This window comes from Pelecanus crispus, chromosome 6 (assembly GCF_030463565.1).
Source record: "Pelecanus crispus isolate bPelCri1 chromosome 6, bPelCri1.pri, whole genome shotgun sequence".
NCBI lineage: Eukaryota > Metazoa > Chordata > Aves > Pelecaniformes > Pelecanidae > Pelecanus > Pelecanus crispus.
In genome coordinates, this window is record NC_134648.1 from 33,086,545 (window position 1) to 33,111,152 (window position 24,608).

The 24,608-nt window shown below is 43.7% G+C and overlaps 2 protein-coding genes across 2 annotated transcripts; both read right to left on the reverse strand.

Moving 5' to 3' along the window:
• Nucleotides 1–388: 388 nt before the first annotated feature.
• Nucleotides 389–8,545, reverse strand: DNAL1 (dynein axonemal light chain 1). Its single transcript, XM_009485359.2, has 6 exons — nucleotides 8,443–8,545; nucleotides 7,711–7,766; nucleotides 4,902–4,957; nucleotides 3,533–3,659; nucleotides 2,975–3,121; nucleotides 389–435 (listed from the first exon to the last, which is right to left on the reverse strand). The coding sequence occupies exons 1-6, from the start codon at nucleotides 8,475–8,477 to the stop codon at nucleotides 389–391; spliced, it is 468 nt and encodes a 155-aa protein (XP_009483634.1). The 5' UTR covers nucleotides 8,478–8,545.
• Nucleotides 8,546–18,048: 9,503 nt separating this feature from the next.
• Nucleotides 18,049–23,136, reverse strand: LOC104027816 (acyl-coenzyme A thioesterase 5-like). Its single transcript, XM_075712932.1, has 3 exons — nucleotides 22,584–23,136; nucleotides 19,479–19,681; nucleotides 18,049–18,624 (listed from the first exon to the last, which is right to left on the reverse strand). Exons 1-3 carry the CDS (start codon nucleotides 23,134–23,136, stop codon nucleotides 18,049–18,051), a joined length of 1,332 nt encoding a protein of 443 aa, XP_075569047.1.
• Between the last annotated feature and the right edge of the window lie 1,472 nt (nucleotides 23,137–24,608).

A 24,608-nucleotide genomic window follows, 5' to 3' on the forward strand; every position in this document is an offset into this window, starting at 1 on the left:
TTCTTTTGACCTCAGTGTTTCCAGTGATAATGTTGGCCAGCTGCACCTAACAAGCTAAAATGGTTCTATTATAACCCAAGAGTGAATAACAAGCACCACTAATCGGGGATTAAAAATAGCTATGTATTAGTTTAGGTAAAGATCTCTTGCTAGCCAAAGAGCAGATAAACTCAGCTCCACTGGTCTCTACAGAAGGTGTCATAAGCTTGACAAAACTGGTGTGCCCGAATTTTGGTAACTAACTCTTTGGGTGACAGATGGTGGAGATAAGCTGGTCTTTTAAAAACTGCCCAAAGATTTTCTTCAAAACAAACTTTTATATAAAAGTTCTATGTGCCGAGCTATCTGGAGTTACTTAAATAATTAAATACCCAACAAGAAAGTGTCATCAGTTTGCTCCTTCTTCATCTTCTTCTTGTTTAATAACTAGGATACCTAAGAGGAAAAAAGAGAGAAAAAAATCTGCAAAGACTTACGAATAGATTATGCAGACAAAGATATAGTTAATACTGATATACCTGAAAGCTAATCTGGACTGTCGGAAAGAGTCAGACTGGCAGAAAGAGGAAAGAATTGTATTTCCTGCCACTGCTTCTAACTGACATGAACTTCTACATACCTGAACTGCTCTTAACTAGAAAAGCCTTCAACTGATGAGATCTTCTGTTGGATGCTTTTCCAACTTCTTGGGTAACAGGGAATAAAAAAAGGTACTAAAGCAGGACCTGCAAAGATCAGCCTAACTTGGTCACTGGGAGATGTACCTTGTCGGTTCAACTAACAACCAACTAGCACACCACCCTTCTCTTGTTGGGCCCCTACTTTGTGCTGCCATTTCCACAACATATGTGACCAAGTTAGTATAGGATGCCTCCTCAATGATACCTAACTTGGATGTCCAGACTACAAAATACAATTATATTAATGTGGATCCAAGAAGCAATATGGTCACATCTCTTAGGGATAACTTGGGATGTCATGGAATAAAGCTGCATTGCACAGCAGAGTCATAGTCTGTACCCAGCCCTTGGGTACTTTTAATAAAACAAACAAAAAAAATCACTTTTTAACTGCCATGTTGAGCAAGGGCACCTCAGATTGTGGCAGTCTGCAGGGTTCACACCATCTCACAGTGATGCGTTCATGAATTTCAAATAAGCTGAAATGCTAATAGCCCCCCAAAAGATTTATCAAGTTATAAATTCTCACCACAGTAGCAAAACCCAATGGTATAGGTACAGGTAAGCTCACAGCATGCTGAAATAGCATGATCAAATACATGCCTAAACAACTAGTACAAGAACAGCAGGGGCGTGAAGGTATGTGTTCGTTCACCTGCGCTGCCACCTGGGTAATGGGAACTGGGTCGTACTGATGCTTTGCTCAGCTTGAGGGAGAGACCTGAACTATGGTGAGGCTTTGTGTCGAGAGCCCTTTGCTTACTGTAAGACTGGGGTGCTGTGTTACTTTTTTCACAGGTAGGAAATGGAAAATAAAACCACCAGAGCCTGGTTTCTGTTGTGCTTTAGGCACCTAACTGCTAGGCAGGGTTCCTGGCCCAGGAACTAACAGAAAGGAGACACCTACCTGCCGAAAGAGACCTTCAGTGCTTATTTTTGTCCAGAAGATCTTCAACCATTTCAATAATTTTGAGGTCCCTATATTAGTCATCTCACATATAGTACACAAGCATAACAGGATCCTGGGACAGTGTAACAGCAAGAACCTTACAGCCAGTTAGAGCATTTCTGACTTCTTTTTTGCTCAACATTCTAGTTTTTGTGGTTTCCATTCTTAAATATTATCCTCTCTTTCTGCACTGCTTGGGAAAGGGACCTGCCTAATTCAGAGCTGTCCATTGCTCCCAGCTGCAGGAATGCTTAAGAAACTAAGGGCCTAACCTTATACTAACAAGGTTACTCTTTGCCCATACAGATATTGCCCTATTCCATTTTTTGTTTCACTCTCAAAACATTTTCTACTACAACAGCAAATGGACTACTGCAGGCCATCCTTCATAGCAGTACACTTCTCTCACCAGGCTTCCACTTCCCAAGAATTCTTACTACTTCAGTTGATCTGGCTTTGATTTCCCATCCATTGCTCCCTGTACTGATGCTGTCCTCTTGTCACCATCGCTACACTCCTACCTTCTCTGCTGCTACTCTGACTCTTTATTAGTGTTACCAGTCCTGCTCTCCTCTTCATTGCTTTAGTAAACAGCAGATAACAGCAAACAGCTAACATCTCCACTGACAGAAATTAGCATCTTTAAAAATAGATTTAAAATTTATCTCACTTTTAGTCACTGATCAGGACATGCTTTAATATATTTTCATATCCGTGACAAAAAGGAGAGAAGAGCTTATAAATTGAGGCTTAATGCAGTGACAAGAGGGGGATATTCAGGCATTTAGGAAACTCGCATGAAGTTTTGAAAACTCGCCCCTGCACCAGAGGCAAAACAGAACATATCCCTGTCTATCCCCATTCCCCCATGTAACCTTCTTTTATTGGGGAATACTTACAGTTTTCAAATTTGCTGGGAAAACTGTAACTCAACATGGCAGATGAAAGCCTTGTTAACTTATTTAATGCTAAACACTTAACTATATAGTTACGCAAGTCAGCATGTGAGCTCCACAAGAGAACTTCAAACCAGTATGCTTCAGTTCCCTATTAGTTATGTGCTAAAACTATTTGACTGGGTAACTTCAAGAGTAAAGCCCAACTATGGGCTGCAAGACCACTTGGACTTAATACTCCAAAATCCATCCGTTTCAGAAGATCCTGCAGCCAGGGCTGCGAAATTCAGCTGCCAGAAGTTAGCCTACTTCTGAATAACTCCCAAGAGAGAACGGAGGAATATTACATGGGCACACAGATGAATTTCTGAGGTTATGATTCATTTCCCTGTGGTTGTCTTTATATTAAGCTGTTAACTCACACCAATTGCCTCATGCCCCAGACTCACCATCCAGCTTTTTCAGGTTGGGTACCCGTTTGGTTGCTTCTTCAATCCAATTGTTCTTCTGATCAGCGGCGTATTTCTCTTGTAGTGGATTGCCTACAAACACCAGATCCTCTAGTAATGGCAGCTCTGCCAGTCTCACAAACTCTGCTGCAACCACAAAGGTGAAAACACCAACCAGATTGTGGAACATGGAAAAGTACATCTGCACCAAACCTTCCTTTCAAACTCAGCTCAAACATAAATAGCATGGGATAAAACAGGATAGGGATTGCTTGGGCTTCAACTGGTATCAGGTTAAAGAACAGGAATGCATTTGAAAAGAAGTCCAAGAAAGATGATTTAAAGAACAAACTCCATTGGGCTTAGAACTTAAATTCAATGTTCTAACTATTTTTATTCTCTTGCATGAGTGGACGTTTAGGGATCCTGCACATGTCTGCAGGCTTATCAGTGAGACTTAAAGCCCTGTAACATACAGAACTATTTTTTACTTGGTAACTTAATTCATGCATTCACCATACTACAAGAGAAGTTACAGAATAGAGAGGCGTGCCTTACCCCAGTCTTTCACCAAATTATTTGACATATAAAGAACCTTCAGCTTCTTCATTACACGGATACCCCTCAGTTTCTCAATGAAGTTGTATGAGATCCACAGCTCCTCTAAAGTATCTGCAACTGCCTCCTGGAAAATGACACAACTACTCAGGGAAGCAGAAGTATACCTTACTTATTCTTCATATTCTCTCTTCACCCCCTACAGGTCACCTCATGTGAGAAAATACTAAGGTATGTTGGTCCTCATTTCCTTTTAAGCAGGTCCCTAATTATGCATGAAAAATACTCAGGGGAATTAAGAGCAAAAGATCTGAAATGTATTTAGGAGGACAGAAATCACAATATTAGAATAAGACAAGGAATAGCTGGCCGGAGTAGTTGTTCTTAAGGCATAGGGGCAGAGGAGACAAATTTGGCTGCTTGTGCACTGCAAGTATACGTGAAGTGAATGCAATTTAATAAGTACTTTAGAGGGGGTTTTATACAATACAAGGGAATGATTCATTTCAGGTGCACGTATGTTTGTACCTGTCAGCCAGGAGTTGCTTTCATAATTCTCTCAAAAGAGAGGTTTTTTTTAAACCACATTGACTCTGCATTTCACACTTAAGAGATATGGCATCTCTGAAGCTGGGAATAGCTTTGAAGAGAAACATTCTGTGGGAGAAACATACAGCACCTCAGGGAAGAAAAGAATTTCTATATTCATTAAAAAAAGTTGATTGGAAAAAAGTTCTTCTGCCTTTAATTCAAATGTACCAAAAAACTGATCCACTTTTTTCCTAAACAAATTTTCGCTTATCTGGTGGACTTAGTCCTGCTACCACCTTCTCCCCTAAAGCCATATTGCTGCAGGTGCCAATTAATATAAGAACAGACTCTCATGAAGTGTGTGTTCATAGGACTCCCATTACTTGTAGTAAGGAAGCATAGCCTAAGCATCTTCAGGTAGGAAATTCCTCATGCAAAAAGTCTGTAGGAATTACTTTCATGTAAAGACAGTGGAATTTAAAGGGCTTTACAGGCAGACAGCAGTTTTCAAATAGAAGTTCTGCTCATCTTTGTCAAAGGCAACAAAACCCCTCTAAAATCCTTTTATATAGTAAATTAGCCCTGAAGAATCTCCAAACTTGAAGAGTGTTTAAACAAAAAAAAAAACAAAAAAAAAAAACAAAAAAAAAAAAGAGAAAAAAAAAAGACTATCTGAAAATTCAGAAGCAATGTGAACAGATCACAGTGAAAGGAGAAAATAAATAGTTAGGCAATAACATAAATTCAGCAAAGACTTTTATGAACATAAGGGAATAATCCCACATTCTAGACATCACTCCCTTTTGTTAGTGAAGAATTGACACTAAGAAGCGCATACCAATCCATTCAAGTTCTTTATGTTATTTCTTCCCAAAGACAGAATCCTCAAATTTTCTGTAATAGATAAAAGAAAGTTTCTTGTTAATAAAGTTGTTGGGTTTTTTTTTAAATATAAGAAGATGCTGTAAGTCAGGTAAAATGCCATGTTTTACTTACAAACAAACTGAACTCTGAACAAGCTGTCTTAAGGAAGAATGACGTAACAGAAACAAAACGTCCTGACCTACACAGATATCAGGAATGGATGCAGTGAACAGCTCAGAAACATGCTCATGAATACAAAGCTGCTCATGTGTAGGTTGCCTAGTTGAAATTCAGTCCAGATAAATACTGAATAAAAATTATTAATTTTACCTTGCACCTGAACTCTAACTGCTAACTTGTTAGTTGTGATCTTACATAGTTCATAGCCCTTCTTCTCCAGGCAGAAGTTGTTCCAATCTTATTTTAAGGCAGATTTTATTTCTATAATAGAGGCAGCATACAAAGCTGCCTTACGGAAGTCTGAAGAGAGACATTTCAACTTGGTCTAGCACCCAGACAAAACTCCTTTCCAAGTGAGCTGTTCTTGCTGGGGTTTAGTGTAATACCAGTGTAACTCAAAGCTATCACAAAATAGTAGTCTTTTTGTATGACTCATTTTCATTTTTCACACAAGCTTTCTCACAGGTGTAAATAAGCAAACTGAATTGCAGCATGCAGCTGGGTTAACTTTGGATCTACACATTTCATGAATGTTTTAACACTTCTTAACTGCATTAAGGATGAAATACTTAATGATCTTGTTTTGTTCTTGTATGCATAATGATTGAAAATACAGTATTGAAAATACAATAATTAATGGCAAGACCAATGAAAGTTCCAGCCAAGTAGCAACAGATACTCCACAAACAGCACTTGTAGTGGCTAGACATTGCTACGGATGGAGATTCAAGGCTGATCTAGAATAGAGAGTTGTATGTTCCGTCTCAAGAAATGCAGGGATGAAACCACACCTGGCAAATATTCTAAAACAGGAAGATTAGTTTTCATTAAAAAGTTGAGGTACAATGAGAATTCTTTTCTTTTTTAAACACAACAGCTTAATACATGACCATGCTCAAAAAATGAAGAATCATAATCAGTAAGTCTAAAGCCTACTACAGCTAATATTTTCCAGAATATCCCTAAAGATCCCCATCCACAGGGGAGAGCACTGGGAGATGGCTTTTTGGTGTAGCCAGCTATTCTCTCAGTGACTTACATTTATAAGTTTGCACTAGCTTTTGAAATTTGTAAGAAATGGAAAGATACTTAGAAATACAAAAATGACAGATTGCTTACAAAACCATGCCTTAAGTTGTTTCTAACTGCTGTTACTGGTTTTTTATTATTCTTGTTCTAAGATATTCTATATTTTAAAGGAAGAAAGATCTCCCTCATGGAACATTTACACTCTCTAAAACATAAAACTAACACTTGTTGCTGTCATCTAGAACATCTTCCTCACTTGTACGGATACAGGGGTGTGATCCTTTACACAGAATTATCTACTCAGCATAACTACAAGGTCAATACATTAATATTGAACTTTTCCATCTGAAAAGAGTGCTGATGCTTAAAAAGATTTCTCAGCTTCCTCTCTGCCATAAGCAAAAGCAAGTATGTAATAACTACTGGCTTGTTTTTCATAGCTATAAGCACTGCTTTCTCTCTCTTTCACAGAAGCTAATAGAGATGGTGAGTTCCTCATATTCTGTACCTTTAAGAGACAGACCACATAGTTCTAGTTTGCCTGGCTTTAGGATCAAATATTTGGTACAGACTGGATGTTTTGATTCTACATTTTGTTAATATAAATACTTAATATGCTTTAAAGGCTTTTAATGATCTATCCCACTAAAAAAATTTGGTTTCACTTTTATATATAACCGTGTAATCACTTTTTGCTCATGACAGAGTTACTTAAATTGAAATACTACATTTATTTGGAAAGACTACTGCAATATTTTTTTCCCCGATTAGTATTTGCAAATTTGTTGAAGTCTGAGCATATTATGAAAATAAGTAAGTTCATCAAGCTCCTTGACAGCCCCATTGGTATGTTGTTGGAGAGGATGGGATTCCAGGTTCCTTATCTGTCTGCCTGCCAATTTGATGGGGACAGAAAAGTCTGGAAGCTCCAGCCCAAAACCTGCAGCTCTTTGCCAGCCTCATGCCACAGAGTCAAAGTCTTGAGGACAGACCATTAAGACTTCTGTCCTAAAGTCACTAAGCCAATGAGTTTCAAGGTTCAGTTCCACTTCTAGACAGATGGCATGCCCCCTTCAAGTAAGAACAAAATCAAACCAAGTATATCCAAATTCTCTGTAAAATGGAATGGCATTTTTCCATCCAGATCTACAACCCTCCAACCTCACTCCAACCAATACCACAATTACAGAGCTGTTGAACTGCAGATTATCTCCATCATGAGCATGGAAATTGGTCATTAAATCACTCTAGAACTGATATGGCTTTGAATAGCACAACTCAGGCCCACTGGAAGTTACAAAGGTGCTTTCTGAATGGATTTTTTTTTTTTTTAAACTTGCACAGTGAGACAACTGCCAAGGCTAGTGCACAGGGATACATGCTTTAATACACCATTATTGCTAAACATGCATTCTCCAGTAAGACTGATAATTTTAAAGGTCACTTGTAATTTTCTAAGAAGAAGGAATTAAAAAGGAATAGGTATAAAGCTGGACACATATAACAAATTATGGTGTATGTCCTATCCAAGCAAGTAGAAAACAAATATAATCAATCACTGGCTTGTCACTTACTTAGGCTGTTCAAGTTGGCGATTCTTTCAATGCAGTTTGTAGACAGCGATAGTTTCCTTTAAAAGCAAGAATAATCAATGCACAGTATACAAGGGTTCACTATATCAGAAGAGTTCCATGTCCAAACACCACTGCATTAGAAATAATTGTCTATTCTTCTCTCATTAGATGGCAAACTATCTCCATGTGTAAACGGACTCAAAATCTCCTCAAACCATCAAGACTTCTGTAACTTTATTTAGCTTCTGGGAAAGTACCACAAGTTACTTAGACGACATATTGCATTATCTTTTTTATGCCTTACCTTAACAAATGCATGGACATTTATTTCTGAAATGGCTCTAATTTCTTTCTGAAAGTTCTGATTAGGTCTTTTTTTTTTTTTTTTGCATACATTTTGGAATGGACCATAAATGTGCCAGTTAGCTGACAGACTCCAAACATGGACCTGTAATTATATACCGATAAACAATATACCAATTTTCTGGGGACAAATATCAATACAGGATCTACCCTAACATCTTCTCAGTTAAGTGACAGGGATCTTAGAATTAAAAAGTGGAACTGTGTGTGGAAAGAGAAGCTTAGCTGAGAAAAAGAGAAAGCTGCTGCTTTGAAGGCCGCACTTAAACATAGTAAATACTTATTTGTACAGTGGACAGCAGAAAAACTGAAAATTAACAAAAAGCGAAGAGAACGTTTGTTTTCCAATTTGTTTCTAACTGAACTTACTCGCAGTTAACAAGTGTGGAGAGAGATTCATCCATCTTCTCTACAGGAGGAATCTGACCGTACAGTTTCACCTCCTTTGCCTCTGAAGCCTTCTGGCCATTTTTTTCTTCCTAAAGAAAAGGCGAAGATGATGCTCACTGCTACATGCAATTACTAAAAATTACTATACTAAAAAGTTACTATAGAAGTAATTCCAATATAAAAGGATATTACTGAAAAGAGAAAGCATTCTGAATACTGTTTATCAAGACTCCTGCTGGCATAGCACAGAGGGGAAGGCTAGCTTGTTTTCAAGATATCAGAAGAACATTACATATGCTTTTTTAAAAAGTTGTGTTACACTTGAGCAATTTAATTAAGGGGTCCTCTGCCATAAAGAAATGGAGAATAGATGGAGGTTTAAAATTCAGAATTAAGGTACTTCCATGGAGACTGACATACAGGAGCCTCAACTCGGGCCAGTCTGTAGCAGAAGCGGATTCTTAAAAACTCCGACAGAAAAATCTCCTTCCCACTTCACCCAGAGAACTCAGAACTCACACCTAACTCACAACACAAACTGAACACAGGGGAGTGCATTTGGGGGGAGAACCGCAACAGATTCGGAGAGTTAAGAATCTAAAAAAAGTAAATTTCTAATTAGCCATTAAAAACAAGTGGGGGAAGATTTCACACTTTAGAGAATACAGAAGACGACAAATTTCCTATTTACAGTCTAGGTTGACAATTTTCTAGATTAAATACTAAGTTCAGAGCTTTAGAAAAATGGACATAACTTCAGCATTTGTGTTTATTAAAAAAATATAGTCTATTAAATCTTTTAAAATTCTGAAGTGATGGCAATTATTGACTAAACACTTAGAACAAGTATCTGTTTGGTAGTACCACCAGTTTTGACAACCGCCTCCCTGACAGCACAAAGGGAGCATTTTGTCAATTCACACACTGTTCAGTGGGAGGACTGGAGGTCCATTAACAAAGGAGAAATCTACTTTCAAAACAAGGACTCTTGTTTTCCCCCCATTTTTATGCAGCTCCTGAAAAGTGAGACAGCTGAGGCCTGGACTGGTTTATATGGCTACTTTGTAATGAAATGAATTGCATCCCAGAAATCTTTAAGAATCCCACAGCACAAGATCAGGTTTTGATAACTTATTTTCTCTCTTATGTACCCAAAATACTTCAGGCGACTTAATTTAATAAAAAATTAGCATGTTGCCTTGTGCATTTACTTATATTCCAGTTTCTGTCTAAATTCAGTGTGATAATATTTTTACTCATAATTACTGATTTAGCAAATAAGCATGTCAGATGTTTTGCTAGAACATGGTGAATGTGTTCAAACTAAGTCACTATATAAATATGAAGCTTCCATTTTCTTTTCTAAGAACAACACTGTATCTATTTGCATTTATACTCAGTTTATAATCTATCTACACCAACAAATAAAACACATTTTTTTCTTAAAAACATGAAAGGGAGAGAGCTTCCAACACAGACTGTGGCCAGCAGTGAGCACTTCCAAGAACAATTAAACCTGATTGCCATGCACTTCTGGAAGAAAGGTCAGCTGAACTACCACAATAAGCCACAGAGAAACCACAGGCAGAACAGACACTTTTTTAAGAACAAGTTATGTGTTTGCTAAGTTAAAGTTGCTTTGATTTAACTAATGTCACTGTCCTGGTTTCGGCTGGGATAGAGTTAATTTTCTTCCTAGTAGCAGGCATAGTGCTGTGTTTTGGATTTAGGATGAGAAGAATGCTGATAACACGCTGATGTTTTTAGTTGTTGCTGAGTACTGCTTATGCTAGTCAAGGACTTTTCAGCTTCCCATGCTCTGCCAGGTGCACAAGAAACTGGGAGGGGGCACAGCCAGAATAGTTGATCCAAACTGCCCAAAGGGCTATTCCATACCATATAACATCATGCTCAGTATATAAACTGGGGGGGTTAGCTGGGGAGCGGCGATCGCTGCTCGGGAACTGTCTGGGTATCGGTCGGCGGGTGGTGAGCAATTGCATTGTGCATCACTTGCTTTGTATATTGTTATTACTATCATTATTATATTGTTATCATTATCATTACTATTTTACTTTATTTCAATTATTAAGCTGTTCTTATCTCAACCCAGGAGTGTTTCTCACTCTTACTCCTCCGATTCTCTCCCCCATCCCATCGGGGTAGGGGGAGTGAGCGAGCGGCTGGGTGGTGCTTAGTTGCTGGCTGGGGCTAAACCACAACAGTCACCCTGACTGTAGGGCATAGGTAAACCCTTACATCAAAGGGAAGAAAAACATCCAGAATGCAACACAACACCAGATCCAATTTGACAAGTCACATGGTCCCAGATTAGGAGTAGTAAAAGGAAGATTTAGACCCATCCCCAACAACATGAACAGAAAAGCAAATTCAGCACTTTATGCCTAACAGTTATGGAAACTCACTGACACAGGTCTATTATCTCTAAGAGACACGTGACAGAGGAGCAAATGGAAAACAAATCTTTAACAGGAAACATGGAGTTGAGGTTTTGGATGGCAGAAAGAGTGAGGGAGGAAAACCAAAGTTTTTTAATAGTCAGTTGACACCGCCAGTAATGCTAATGTCCACAAATTGTTGCATTCTAGTTCTTATTAGGAGAGCAGGAGTGAAATTTGTGGGATATACCAACATAACTGAAAAAAAAACCTGAAATACTAAAGGTACTAAACAATGATAAATTCAAAAAGAAAGTGGTCTTCAATTACAGACTAGTACCTTGAGCTGACGGTACAGATCATCTGGCTTTCAATTGTACCTGCTCACACTGCCTCACATCCAGATCTTCTAGAGACCAAAACATTTATAAACTCCTGCTCTAGCAGATGGCCAGAATTAGCTTGAGCGTGCATGTATACCGAACAGCACATCTGTGCCCTAATCTAAAATTCACTGAGACTGGGGAAAGATTCTCACTGGTTTTACCGGACTGTGAACCGGACCCAGAGCATCCTATATCATTATTTGAAATTACCTCCACATTCTTGCCAACAAACAGCTTTCTAGAACACTCCAAGACCAGGTCAGTCACCACCTCAAATGACTGTCTGTATTAATACAGTACTTTAAGAAGAAAAACAAGCAAGAAACTCATTCTGAGTTAAGCTTTGCCCAATATGAGGGACAATAATAATTAAAATGTAAGACGTCCCCAACTTTAAATCTCTTTGTAGCCTCAGACCTTCTATCAATGCATATTCAGCAGAATAAGGCAGGAGAGCAAAACAGACTCATCTTTACCAGACGTATCAACTTAACAAGAACACACAGAAAGTCCAACAGAATGTATTATACTTTAATAATAGCAAAATTTTTACTTCATGAAATTTCTTATAGCAGATGTTTCAAGCAAACATATTTCTTACAAGAAGTTTGAAAAATAAATTTAGCTGAATACAGTCAAACCCCATGCCACAGAGTACTGCAAAGCAGCTAGATATTGTTCTGGTACTTACCCATTTGGCTAGAGCTTCTTTGATAGTTGTTGCTTTTGCCTAAAAATGAAGCAAACTTAAATGAATATTGATTGCAAATTTTTAGTTGGCTTGTTCACTGCAAACCTATCGCCTCTCCCTTCTCTCTCCCTGTCCTGCTTGTCTACCCCCTTCTACCACATTTCTCCATTATCTTCCTCCAGCTGAGTCTAAGAGGCTGGAACCCCTCCGTGTCCTGTAATTTTATTTTCTGTGGTAGGTGGTGGCGTTTTCAGAAGCAATCAATTGGCTTCATGCAAGGATGTTACCTTCCTGATCTTACTCTCTGTCCCACATGGAGCACGGGTTTGGGACACTGCTTGTTAGCTTTGATGGTGAAATTCAACTCAATTCAAAGACATAAGAAGTTACTGCACTGAAAAATGCGGTCTAATGCTCTTCAAACCCCACACTTTCTATTATTGTGCATTAGCCACTTCCTGTCTGAAAGCAAGTCTGTGAGTAGACAGAATGATACAGCCTCTTAAGATTCACTGAGGAAAATATGGTACATCTTGCCAAAAATCAAGAGCAATCTGGATTTTTTTATATTTGCTTTTTCACCAATCGTTTTATGTTGAGTCACGTCATGCAACGTGAAAGCATGTATTATTCAGTTAGGAAAAATCTGAGAGCTGATGTACAAGGCTTTTTAAGGATTGACCCACTGACCAACTTTCTGTCGTCACTAACTCCAACTTTTCTGCCTCACATCAGAGTCTTATCAAAACCACATGATGGTATCCAAAACAGCATTTTATAGAGAAACTCTGATATATCCTAAACATGAAACATATTCCAAGATGTCTTTCAGATTAAAAAGGTTCCAGAGACCAATCTTTCACAAAAACTGTTCAACAGCCTCCTTTCTACAAAAACAAGAGGACTCTAGTTTTGGGCGTCTCTATTGCTCTTCAGTGTAGCACTACGATATGTGGATAGAAGCAGCCTTTCAGGTAATTGGGTATCAAAAAAAAGGACTGTAAAAGTTAAAACCAACAAACTAACTTCCATGCAAATCTTACAGGCAATCACCTCAGTCACAGAGCTTTACTGTTGGGTACTTTACTCTAGACCCCTGGAAACTCTGGACCCAATGGTGAAAGACAACAGTTGAGGCAGCTGCATATAGAAGGATGGCTACAGGCACTGAACACCCAGCAACAGCCTAAGACCCAGCAATACCACGGAGCCTGAGCATGCATCTCAAATGCCAATATATACCTTCATTAGACATATATCCCTGAGCATCCTCAGATGTTCCAGCTGCTTCCGCCCACTGGTGGGCATTCATTTTAACACTGTCTATACCATGCGATAGCTACTCTAGGTCCCATTGTAGACAACCTGGGAAACTCGTGCCATGGCAGTATCTCCTTGGTGTCTGCTGCAGATAAACACCTGCGTGACCTCCTCCTGTTCAGAAGATCACGTCCAGAGTTCCCACTCCAACAGCCTCATGAAATGCGATTAACAGCTGCCAGTGTGCCAGCAAAAACAACCGGCTTCCAGTTAATCAGGGTTTTTGGACGGGAACTTCATTGCATTTTTCATAATTATGGTAGCCAATCGTTTCAGCATTTGGGTACGTGATCTCAGTAACTCATGCTGAAGACAGAAACAGATTTTTATGACCAGTGCCTACTACTGCTTCAAAGTCACACCTAAAACTGGACTTTGAAGCTGGTGATCCATGTGAGCACAAGGAGCAGCTTCTTCCCTGACCTCTGCTGACTTGCTTCTCCTGTTGTAATATCCAGTCTGATGGAAATATGAAAATCAGCGTAGTGGGTTATCAAGAGAACACGTATCAGGGATTTCGTTTTGTTCTTTGAAGTGCACTTCAAGTTTCTGTAGATAAATCATAGTATCTTCTGACAAGGGAGGTTACTTAAGGGAAGCCTATTTCCAGAGTTCCTCTACCTGCATATTGAACGATTTCCTGCAGGTATTTAGACTAAAGAAAGTTGTATTACTTTGAATATTCAAAACGCCAAGTGATCAATAGTTGAAACTGTCACCCTGAAGAGTCACCATCAACATGGCAGAAACAAGAAACATTATACCATAAGGGGAAAAGCCCCCATCCCTGTATATATAAAAGTTGTAACAAAAGAAACTATTTTTCCCCCAAAAACATGGCTGTTGGACACAGAGTATTTACAAAATTCAGATCCCCAAGAAAAAGTAAACCAGTGACACTATGCCTTCATTTCCAAACATTTATATGTTAAAGAGAGCGAATCAGAATTGCACAGCAACAGATACCAGGCTAATCGCTGTAGTAATCGCAGACACTGCTGCCTTAAAAACACGTACTAACTCAGGTTTTTACAGGATGGCATCCCAGACTCCCCACTACTCTGATCTATCCTTGAAACCCCCCTTTTCCAAGGCACAGTAACAGGCCACAACTCCCCCGCCTTAGCCAACGCCCCGAGCACTGGGCTGCCTTCTGGCCAGCTTATGCCGTGCCTGGGCTGCTCGGCGCCAGAGCCCCGCTCGGAGCAGCCCTGGCCGCGAAAGGCTCGACTCCGCGCTGCCGCTCACGCAGCACCGGGGCGGCGGCACTGCCACACCCGGCCCCCGGGGACGGCTCGGGGGCAGCCCTGAGGGGACGCCGCTCACACATCCCCCGGCCCCTTCCGCCCCACCGTGCCAGGAGAGTGGCACCGCCAGCCCCCCCCCCCCCCATCCCGGAGCAGGCCCCGGTCGTCGCGTCCCCCCGCAGCCGCCGCCGCTGCTGCGAGGTCCCGGGGACGCCCCGGCTGAGCCTCTCCGCAAGGCGCCGGCAGCCGCCAGGCCGGCCGCCACCCCTGCAGGCCCAGCGCCCGCCCCGCCGGGCGCCCGCGCCGGCACTGAAGGGACCCACCATGGCCGTTGCTACCGTTAACGCTCCGGTTGCTATGGCACAGCCGCCTCCCGCGCATGCGCAGCGCCACTGACACGTCGGGGTGGGGGGGGCGAGCACGGCGGCAACCGCACCTGGCGACCATAGAGATGCGCGGCCACAGAGAGAGTCCCATCCCGGAAGTCGCGTAGGGGGCGGCCCGCGGCGCATTGTGGGCCGTGGCGGTGGTCCTCCCGCCGGGCGCTCCCTGGCGGCGCCTCCCGCCCGCCCTCCTCTTGGCGCCAACCGCGGCGGTCAAAGAGCCAGCCTCACGCCCCACGAGCATTATCAGGCACCTTTTATTGAAGCCGACCCGCGACAGAAGTTAGAACAATTTGCGAATTACAAGCAGCGCCGGCAGCAAAGGCTCACAGGTCCCGGCGGCGGTTCGGTCGGGTGCGGTACCTCTGGGGGTGCCGGTACCTCTGGTGACGCGGGGCCTGCCTGCCGCTACTCCTGGAAGCCGCGCACCCCGCACGGAGCCGTCCCGGTGCTGCAGGAGCTGCCCGGGCTTTGCCAGCTGCTCCCTGCGAGCAGCAGCTGGCCAGAGCTGTGCCAGACCCGGCACGGGCCGTACGGCCCTCTCGGGGTGTTTTGGAACCCCAGGGTCAGGTGCGCCTCGGGCCTGAGGGCCCCCCAGATTTAGCGAGTGAAGCTAATCCGGCCACCCAAGCAAGAGTCTCAGCGAAACGCTATGGGAGTTTTGCCAGGTAAGGAATGAGAGACTATATAAATATAGCGTGGCTTTAACTAAGGCTGTAATCAGGCACTCAGTTTAACTCAGCCTTCAGGAAACAGCTGCATTATCTGCGGAGTGTCTGCGACGTATCTTTGTTCTCCAAGTAGCATTGTAAATATACAAAATACTAGTGCAAAAGTTGGCTGGTTTTCTACAGACCTTTCCGTGAATTATTTTGTCCAGGAATACCCTGACCTGTTCACGAAAGGATCTTCAGTGTAAAATTATATTAATTTTTCCTCCTTTGTTTGTTTAAAAAATATCATTCAGCTTTCCAAACAAATGAACTATTCAGAAACAAAAATATAATGTCAGGTTTTTATACAGACTCGCTTTTTAATAAAGGAAGTATTTTTTCTTTCAAATTGCATGTATCTGACATAATCTAACCCTGAATTATTTTAAAGGCTTGTGCTTCAGAAATTAAGTCTGAGGACTTTTAAGCTACCTGGTTTTTGTTTTATTTACAACTTCACATTTAATTCCTGAACCTCCAGCTTGCGATCTTGCATGGCAATGGATATGCTGAGGTAGGACTGCAGTGTGGCGACAGAGGTATCGCTAGCAGGAGTGTAACAAAGCAGGGTTGGGGAGGCGCTGCTCTACCACAGTTACACAGCTCTGACTACTCAGGATGCACATGACGAGGCAGACAGAACAAACGGAAGCCTTCAGACAACTGTTTCCTCTATGGTTGCGACCTGGAGTGAGTTTAGAAAAAAGGCAGCGTACTAAGCATGGGTGACACCAATACACAAGCAGGCTGTGGTCCTGGACTTCTGGGGCTGCCGGTTTTAGTGGAGATTCAAGTGCCAAATACAACTCTGCAAAGGCCTCTTCAGCCAGTGAGGGTTATTTAGAGAGACTAGGTGTGAAGACATTTTGTGTGGAGTGAGCAGGATGGAGCTTCTCTTGTAAGGAGTGGATGCGTAAATTGTTCGGTTGGCAGTGATGGCGCGTGGAGAACATGTGACTTCAATCAAATGATAAGGAGTAATAAGAGTTGCAGAAAGCTAATGAGAGCTGAGCAGCAGCATAATGACAGTTAACTGGAGAGAAAAGATCCCTGGGAGCAAAGCAAAACTGAGCACCATAAATTAAGGTTTTGTATCTTCCTGGACAGCTCTCAAACTGGTCTAACAAAATGACCTTGGAAGGAGAAACTGTATTGATAGAGGCCCTTGTGAAACAGGCCTTCAGCGCTGGCACCATTCCAGCAAGACCCTCTCGAGAGATCAACTCATTTGGGAAGAAGCTGTTTCTTTCTACCTGAATGGTGGAGAAAAATAAGGCACTAGCCAAAAATTAATTAGGATGAAAAAAAACCCAATCTCAGGCAGTCATGGAAAAGACAGCCTAGATGTGGATTTGGTGGGTTGGGGTTTTTTTGGGGGGAAGGGCGGTCGGTTTTGGGTTTGTCTGGGGTTGTTTGGGGGTTTTTTCAGTATTATGATTCTAAGTTAATCATCGCTGTAAGGTGACAGCTTTTTACAGTCAGTCTTCATCTTCTGCTGGCTAATCTTTCCTGTCTCTCAACTCTGCTTTCTCCCTAAGAACAGCTGTCAGAATCCGTTGACATCATTACTAAAGAGTTCCACAAGTAACTAATCCCTAACTTAATGGCAGGTATTATTAGTTTAAAACAAGCAACAAAGAGAGAAGTAAGACTTGCACATAGCGTAACTGCATTTAACCATGCTTTAACCTATCTGGCAGAATTTGAATACCCTGAGTGTCAAATGCCAATCCAAGACATCATAGGAACAGATGGTTACATCCCTAATACAAGACAGTGCTAGTGCTGCCATTCTCCCTGGATGACAGGAAAAGTACTCTTCATTTTCCCGCTCTACAGGTAGTTTTTCTTGGAAAGAAACAGACTCTGTCACCAGAAGACCACTACCTAAGGTCAAGGTATACGAGCCTCATTACAAATAGATATCCCCAGCTTCATGTGAATAGAAAACATTTCCAAAGTAAATCTGAGAGTTCTGGGCTAAGGTAACTTAAGGCCCAAAGCCAGAATCATGCATCATTTTGATGTCAAAGCTTATCATCCATGGGTTGCCGTCATTCCCCAGGTATGATCCAGTCTGTCATTGCTGAGGGTGCAGGTTAGCTGTTAAATTCTCTGAGTCGTAAATACTGCCAGCAAGAAAGTACCTACTACTCTCTTCAGATACTTGTTTCTTGATATGATGACCTGTTCAGGCTGTCAAATTTGTACTACAGTGCAGCAAGCTTATCATTGTTTCACTTCTCCTCCCTGTACCTAGTTAAAATAACTTAGGCTAGTACGACTAAATCCCTTTCTTTTTGGATTTATACTTGTAGCTAAGTAGTCATTTGGTTATTTCATATTTCAAAGCTTTTCTCAGTCAGTCCCTCCAATTCACCAGTCATTTTGGTGGCTCAAGCTCAGTCCTCTGCAGTTCTGCAACAGCTTGCAGGTGCTTAAGTGTTCATCCCAAATGCAAGTGCAGAAACTCCTGAATCTTTCCCCAGGAGTGTTCCTGTGCATGGGCATGTGCTTTGCTCTCTCCACCCCCCAGAACAGGCACCCCCAGAACACGATCCACAGCTACCTGACAAAATGGAGTAGAAGGAGGATCAATTCTGTGACCTGCTCCTGGATAACTCAAGAGTTCAAAGTTTTCTTTCCCATGCTGGCGTAGACGCCCGATTGCCAGCTCAGCATATAAGGAGCTCTTCCACATACGATCATCTTCCCCTACCACTAAGAGAAAGTGACCTTCTGCTTTTTCAATGGGGATCGTGCAAGGAGAATTAGCAGGATTCGTTGGGTCCTCCAGAGCTTCAAAAGTGTCAAATACACCAGCGTCAGAAACACTGACCTTATTCATGTCAAAACGCAGCCCAGGCAGAGTCATCTCACCGTAATGGAGGTCTGCAACTGTGTTTGAACTGCAGCCGGAGATGCAGACAGCAGCCACTACTTCTGGCAGGAAGGTGATCATGGAGAGCGCTAATTCTGCCCCTTTCCCAGTCCCAATCACTCCAACTCCTGGTCCCTTCACCTTCAGATAAGACAGGGGGTGGGGAAGAGAAGAAGAAAAAGGAAGTATGTGTTAGAATGGGATTAGCCATTAAATGCCTTTGGAGGTGTGTTATTTAAAAAAAAAAAAAAAGTTAGGTTACGTTAATTATTGACGTGACCTGTTGGAAAGCTATAGCCTGGACCCAGGCTCCTCCCTCTGTTTAGTGTCTTATTTTTCAGAGGCAACAAGAGCTGTCAAACCCCACAAAATATCAAAGAAGTACCATCACTTGGACCTCACCTATTCCTGACTGCATATTTTGACGCAAATATTTTCTCTTTGTCCCAAAACAAGTAGCAGGAAATTCAAGCACAGTCTGTTGCTATACATGTCTCAGGCAAATAAAGTAACCTCACAAATGGCATTTGAAGGATTAAATAAGTAGTACTTAGTCTTGTCCTTTTCTAGGCTGAAAAGTAAAACTGAAAGCAACATACCAAGCCATCTAATCCATTCCTTTGCTGACTATTGAGCAGTTTTGTATCATCCTCTCTTAAACTAATTGCTTTCATTTTTAAAAAACCCGTCTTTATCACCAGTGCTCCTGTTTGGAGGATATTCCAGCACTTCACTGGTCTAACGATCAAGAATCTCCTAGTTTCCAGCATGAATTTATTTAACAGACAGCTTGTGCTGGAAGAAACTCACTCTCCGCAGTCATATGCGTAGCTGCATATGCAGGACCTACACTTTTTCCATTACTGGGCCTAAACCTGCCCAGCAGGAACTGGTACTCCAAAAAAAAAAAAAAAAAAAAAAAAAAAATCACCACCACCACTTGGGCATGGCTGCTGAATCCTCCCTTGTTCTGAGAGATCTCTCATTACACTCACCTTTGGGTGACGCTGTAGGAATCTAGCTGCCTCCTCAAAATACTCAAGTTTGAATTCTTTCATGACCTTAGGCAGATCTTCAAAGTCAAAATATGGCAGAGAAAGAGCAGCAAAACCATGGGTAGCCAGGAGACTGGATCTAAATTCAATCAAACCTCCTTCATCGCCATACATGTCGATCACTCCTGGAAAGGGGCCATCCCCTGTATTAAAAAGAAGAGGTGCAGAAGGCAAGTTATCAAACAGGACACTAAAAACTATCTGGTGAAGAGTGAACAACAAAATATAGAAGGCTTAAGACATTTTCTATTAATACTCATTACTTTTCCATTTGCACAGCAGATTAGAGAACCAGTGTTGTATCCCACTTTAGCTATTTCAAACTAAGAATAGGTCCTTACCTTCCTGTAAAAGTACATGAAAAGTTAAACTTGTTTTTTTAAAAAAAAACACAACAAACTGTTCTAAATATATTTTTCAATGGTCTTAACCTTCCACCCTCAGAAAAATCATACTCTAAATCAGCAATTTTCCCACAAAGAAGTCATACCTTAATTAGCAAAGTGCAAGCTTATTACTGATGAGGCAAGAGCACTAAACCCTAGAAGTAAATCCTACAAAACTTATGCAAACTCTGGAATAAGGTGCATTGAGCAAAGCACAGCAAAGAGACGCCCACTGCTAGATGAAATCAGCTGGACTTACTAGCTCTATCTCAACATCAGCACTGTAACACTTGGCAGCAGAACTGCTGCTCAGATGTGAAGAGACAGAGAGTAAAACTGAGCTATATGGGTGCGGTTATGTGTGCATGACTGATATATAGATAAACATGCATATACATGTATACAGTCAATCCCACAAAACTACAGAAATAATCAGAACCACAATTTTAAACGAGCGTGCTTTTGCAGCCAAGGTCATGTTGTGCTATTACTGTATGCCATGCCAGCAGATCCTAGGTTAAAGGGCTAAGGATATTACCTCTTGGAACTATAAAGACCCCGGGCAGGCAGTTTTTTTCCTGGCCACCAGCTGTCACCACTGATGTACATGGGCCCAGCTCACTACAACTATCTCAGCAGAAAAAGCACCTACTTGTGCAAGAGTGCATTAACTCTGATGTTACCTATATGCAATAAAGAAAAGACCTCTGGCATTTCAAGGTGCTTTAGAAAAGGAACTTTTGGACGAGACATGCTAGATGGTGGAAACCTCCTAACTTAAAGCATTAGGAAATCAGAAAAGGATGGAAACATGCTTTTGGGTTCTTTTTCTTTCAGTTCTGAAATTTTTCATAGAAGTTCAATATTCCAATTGAGAGAAATTATGTGTGGATAAATTTATCATAATGCTACGATCAACAGTAACCTTTAGTTAACACCAGTCAGCCTAGACGGCTAGGAAAAAAAGTATTCAGTCATTTATCACCCCTACCTGGAAAGCTTTACTAGCAAGAACATGTGATCAGAACACAGTCAAGCATGAATGTATTTCTTTCTCATGAAGACAACCTTCAACTTAACACAGGGATCCTGGACTGCCTTCCTGAGTGCCTACACATGCCCAAGTATACAGTTTCTGCGTAGCTCACTAAAAAGCAGGATAAAATGGGCTAGACAACTTTACCACTGTTTAAAAACAACCACCCTGCCCCCCACGTCTGTAACTCTTATACCTGAACTGCAATCTCTTTCATATTAGAATTACAGCATAAGCCCACTCATATCATCTCACTTTTACTAAGAACAGTTCATATTTAAGATTCCTATCTTAATAATATTAACATTTATCCATCCCTGGAGGAAAGAAAGGTACGGTAGTAGTGCTGTAACTGGATCCTCCATCAAGAAGGACGCCAGTATCATTTAAGCAATGATTCCAGATTTTTCCACACTATTACAATGCCAGACTTTCTAAAGGGAGAAGTGCAGTTCCATCTTGCAGATCTCTGGATTCCCACTAGGCTCAGCAGAAATCCAGCTCATTCTCTAAGGCAGGATATGTCAGAACAACCATTTCTCAGTGATGGAAAATCCAGAATGCTGACTAAACATTTGATCCAAAACTCAAAGTTCAGTCTCTGTTGTTGTTTTTCCTTCAGTGGACTTTGGATCCGTATCTAAATGGATAAAAAGATTATTGGTTTGGAAATCATTCACCGAAAATACTTAAATCCCTAATAACTGTAGTGGTACTTGGAGGATTTGCTGAACCAAGCTGTTATAAATTAGAGGTAATACGGAGCACAGTTCTAATAGCACAACACTCAGGGAAATACAAGAAGTTTAAATCACGGCTCAAGTGTACAAACACCATCATAGGCGTAAGGTTTCATTTTCCAGCACCACTAGCAGTCCATCAGAATTTCACACCTCATAAGGCACAATCATCCCACAAGCAGAACAGGCAGAACTTGCTCAGAAATCCATTAACCGAAGTAACTCGACTATTAACTTAGCTTTGGCTCTGGTGTAACAGAGGTGGAATACCTATATTTTCTAGAATCTCCTCCACTGCTCTGCTTACTGGCATGTGTTTCACAGGGAAGAAAAATGCCTCGATCCGATCCTACTCAGGGTAAAAATCCTTGGGAGATTTAGCACAGGCTCACACCATGAAGCGTATCCGCTTTGCTGAATGTTACAGATTCTGGCAGTCCAGAGCAAACATCAAACCTACTGAAAAATCGCGGGCTGCGAGCGGCGACACGGTGATCTCCGCAAGCTCTATTCTCGCCTACCTTCCGCCTGTCTCAAGCGCCACCGGCCCGGGGCTGCCGATTGCCCGGGGCTGCCATTTGCCCGGGGCTGCCCTGCCCGGGGCTGCCGGTTGCCCGGGGCTGCCGGTTGCCCGGGGCTGCCGCTACGGCCCAGGCACACGCAAGCGGGGCCGCGTCCCGACAGGCCTTGGGGAGCGTCTCCCTAAGATTTCACGGCAAAAAACCCCGGGCACCTCGCTGCAGGGCGGCGCCCAGATCTGTTACGGAATGCGGATTTCCCGGGTGACAGCCTTTCTGTCTTCTACGAGACTGCCCTTGCTCTGCAGAGAGAAGCCCGGGGGCCCGCCGGGCCCGGGGCGAGGGTCTCCGGCCGGGGCACTCACCCGGCGGCAGGAAGAGGGAGCCCCTTACGCCTCCCTCCTTCAGCCGGATCCTCCGCACGCCGGGGGCCGTGAACCACCGCTCCACCTCGGCCTTGGCCACCACCGGCCCGGGGATGGCGCCGGGCAGGCTGTGGCCCTGGTGAACCAACACCTCCACCTTCATGGGGGTGCCGGTGCTGCGGGGGACGAGCCGCTGGTACGGCCTCTCCATGCCGGCGGGGGCCAGGCTCCAGAAGAGCCCCATGGGCTCCACGCCGGTGTAGTCCCCGCCGTGCGAGGCGTCCGTGCCCAGGTGCAGCTCGCCGCGGCCGTCCGCCCGGTAGTGCGCGCACGACTGGAAGAGGCAGCCGCGCTCATCGGCCACCACCGCCCGCAAGGTCACCGGCTGCCCCGGGCCCAGCCCCGCCACCCGCGTCTCCAGCCGCCGGTCCGCCAGGCCGGCGGCGGGGGACACGGCCACGCTTACGGCCCGCCGCCGCGGCGGCGGGGGGGGCGGCGGGGCGCGGCACAGGGCCCGCGCCGGGGACCAGGCGGCGGCGACCGCTCTCCACATGGCGGCGGCGGCGGCGGACGGGCGAGCGCCGGCGGCGGGACCGGGGGCGCGGCCGCCGCCCCCGCCCCCGCCAGGCAGCCTCAATCGATAGCAGAGCCCCTCGCCCCCCAGCCGGGCGTCGCGTTGCTGCAGCCGCCGCGGGAAAGGCCGCCCCCTCCCCCCCCCCGGGGCCCCTCCCGCCTCTGCGCCGCCCCCCGCCTCTGCGCCGCCCCCCAAATCGTCTGGAGCAGCGAGGCGCTGGTAGAGGTTAACGGTTTATTGCAATCCATTAAAAAACACAGTGAATGCAACCCGCACAACCACACCAGCAGAACTCACGTAAAACACGAACAGCAACTTAGCCTACACCCGCTCAGCTTGCGTTTGTAAGGCACTGATGCGCTAAAAAAACTTCATTTTTATACAGTAGTGCAAACTCAGTAGCGCCCCACGAGCGACAGCCAGTGCTTTTTCTTTCGAACTCGTCCTTGGGTGCCAAACATTACCGCCGAGCCCCAGGCGGGGGGTGGGGGAGCGCCCCGTTGCCCCACGCTCCTCGGAGAGCGCCAGAGGGAGCCCGGAGGCCAGCGGCGCCGGGGGGAGAGAGCAGCCCCCGCCGCAGCAAGGCCACCCCTCCCCGCCCCTTCCAGCCTGCCTCCCCGCGCCCCACGCAGCTCCCACAAACCTGCCTGCATAGCACCCGGTGGCAAGGCAAAGATGCCTCAGGGAGTTGCCATGCCAGCTTCGCAGCCCTGCTATTTTTAGCAGCGCTGACAAGCAGGCGGCTGTGGAGGCATTAAGGGAACGTACAGGCAGGGAGAAACTGCCCTCCAACAGTGCTGTGGACCTACACAGGAATACCCAGCCCCGCTGAGGAGATGCCCACGAGCAGTTCCAGGCACCACGACCAACAGGTCCGACTCTGTCATCTCTTCGTGCTTATGAACTTTCCAAAACCATACAAATGTTTCATTTCTAGGACCTGTTGTTTATAAACGGGAGATGCGTCATCTGAGGATGCAGGCACAGTATTGCTGCTTTTGGCAAGTGAAATATTAGATACTAAGTGTTAAGGCAGATAGAGTTCAGTGACATGGGAGAAGAGGAAGGAGCAGTGAAGGAGAGGGAAGTGCACAGGGAGAACAGAAAGATTAGTGGAGGCAGGAAGAGAGAACAGCTGCTTCCAAAAAAACTAGAGCATGAAGCTGGCTCTGGTAAGGGCAATGACATGTCTCCTCTGAGAAAGCCAAGGCAAATTTTCATCCCATTTCTCAGCTTGGATGAGTTACTTCCACTTAAATTCACATCCAAAGCAGACCTAGCCGTACCATCGTTCTTCCACAGGCTGTAATCCCACACTACACACAACAGGAGGCCAAGACCTCTAACCAAGGTTACAGGAGGGTGTTAAAAGGAAGCAGCTCTCATGCTCTCGCCCACTGTCATCCTCCAAGAAACCCAACAGCTTATTCTCTAATGTTCTTTGTTCTCAT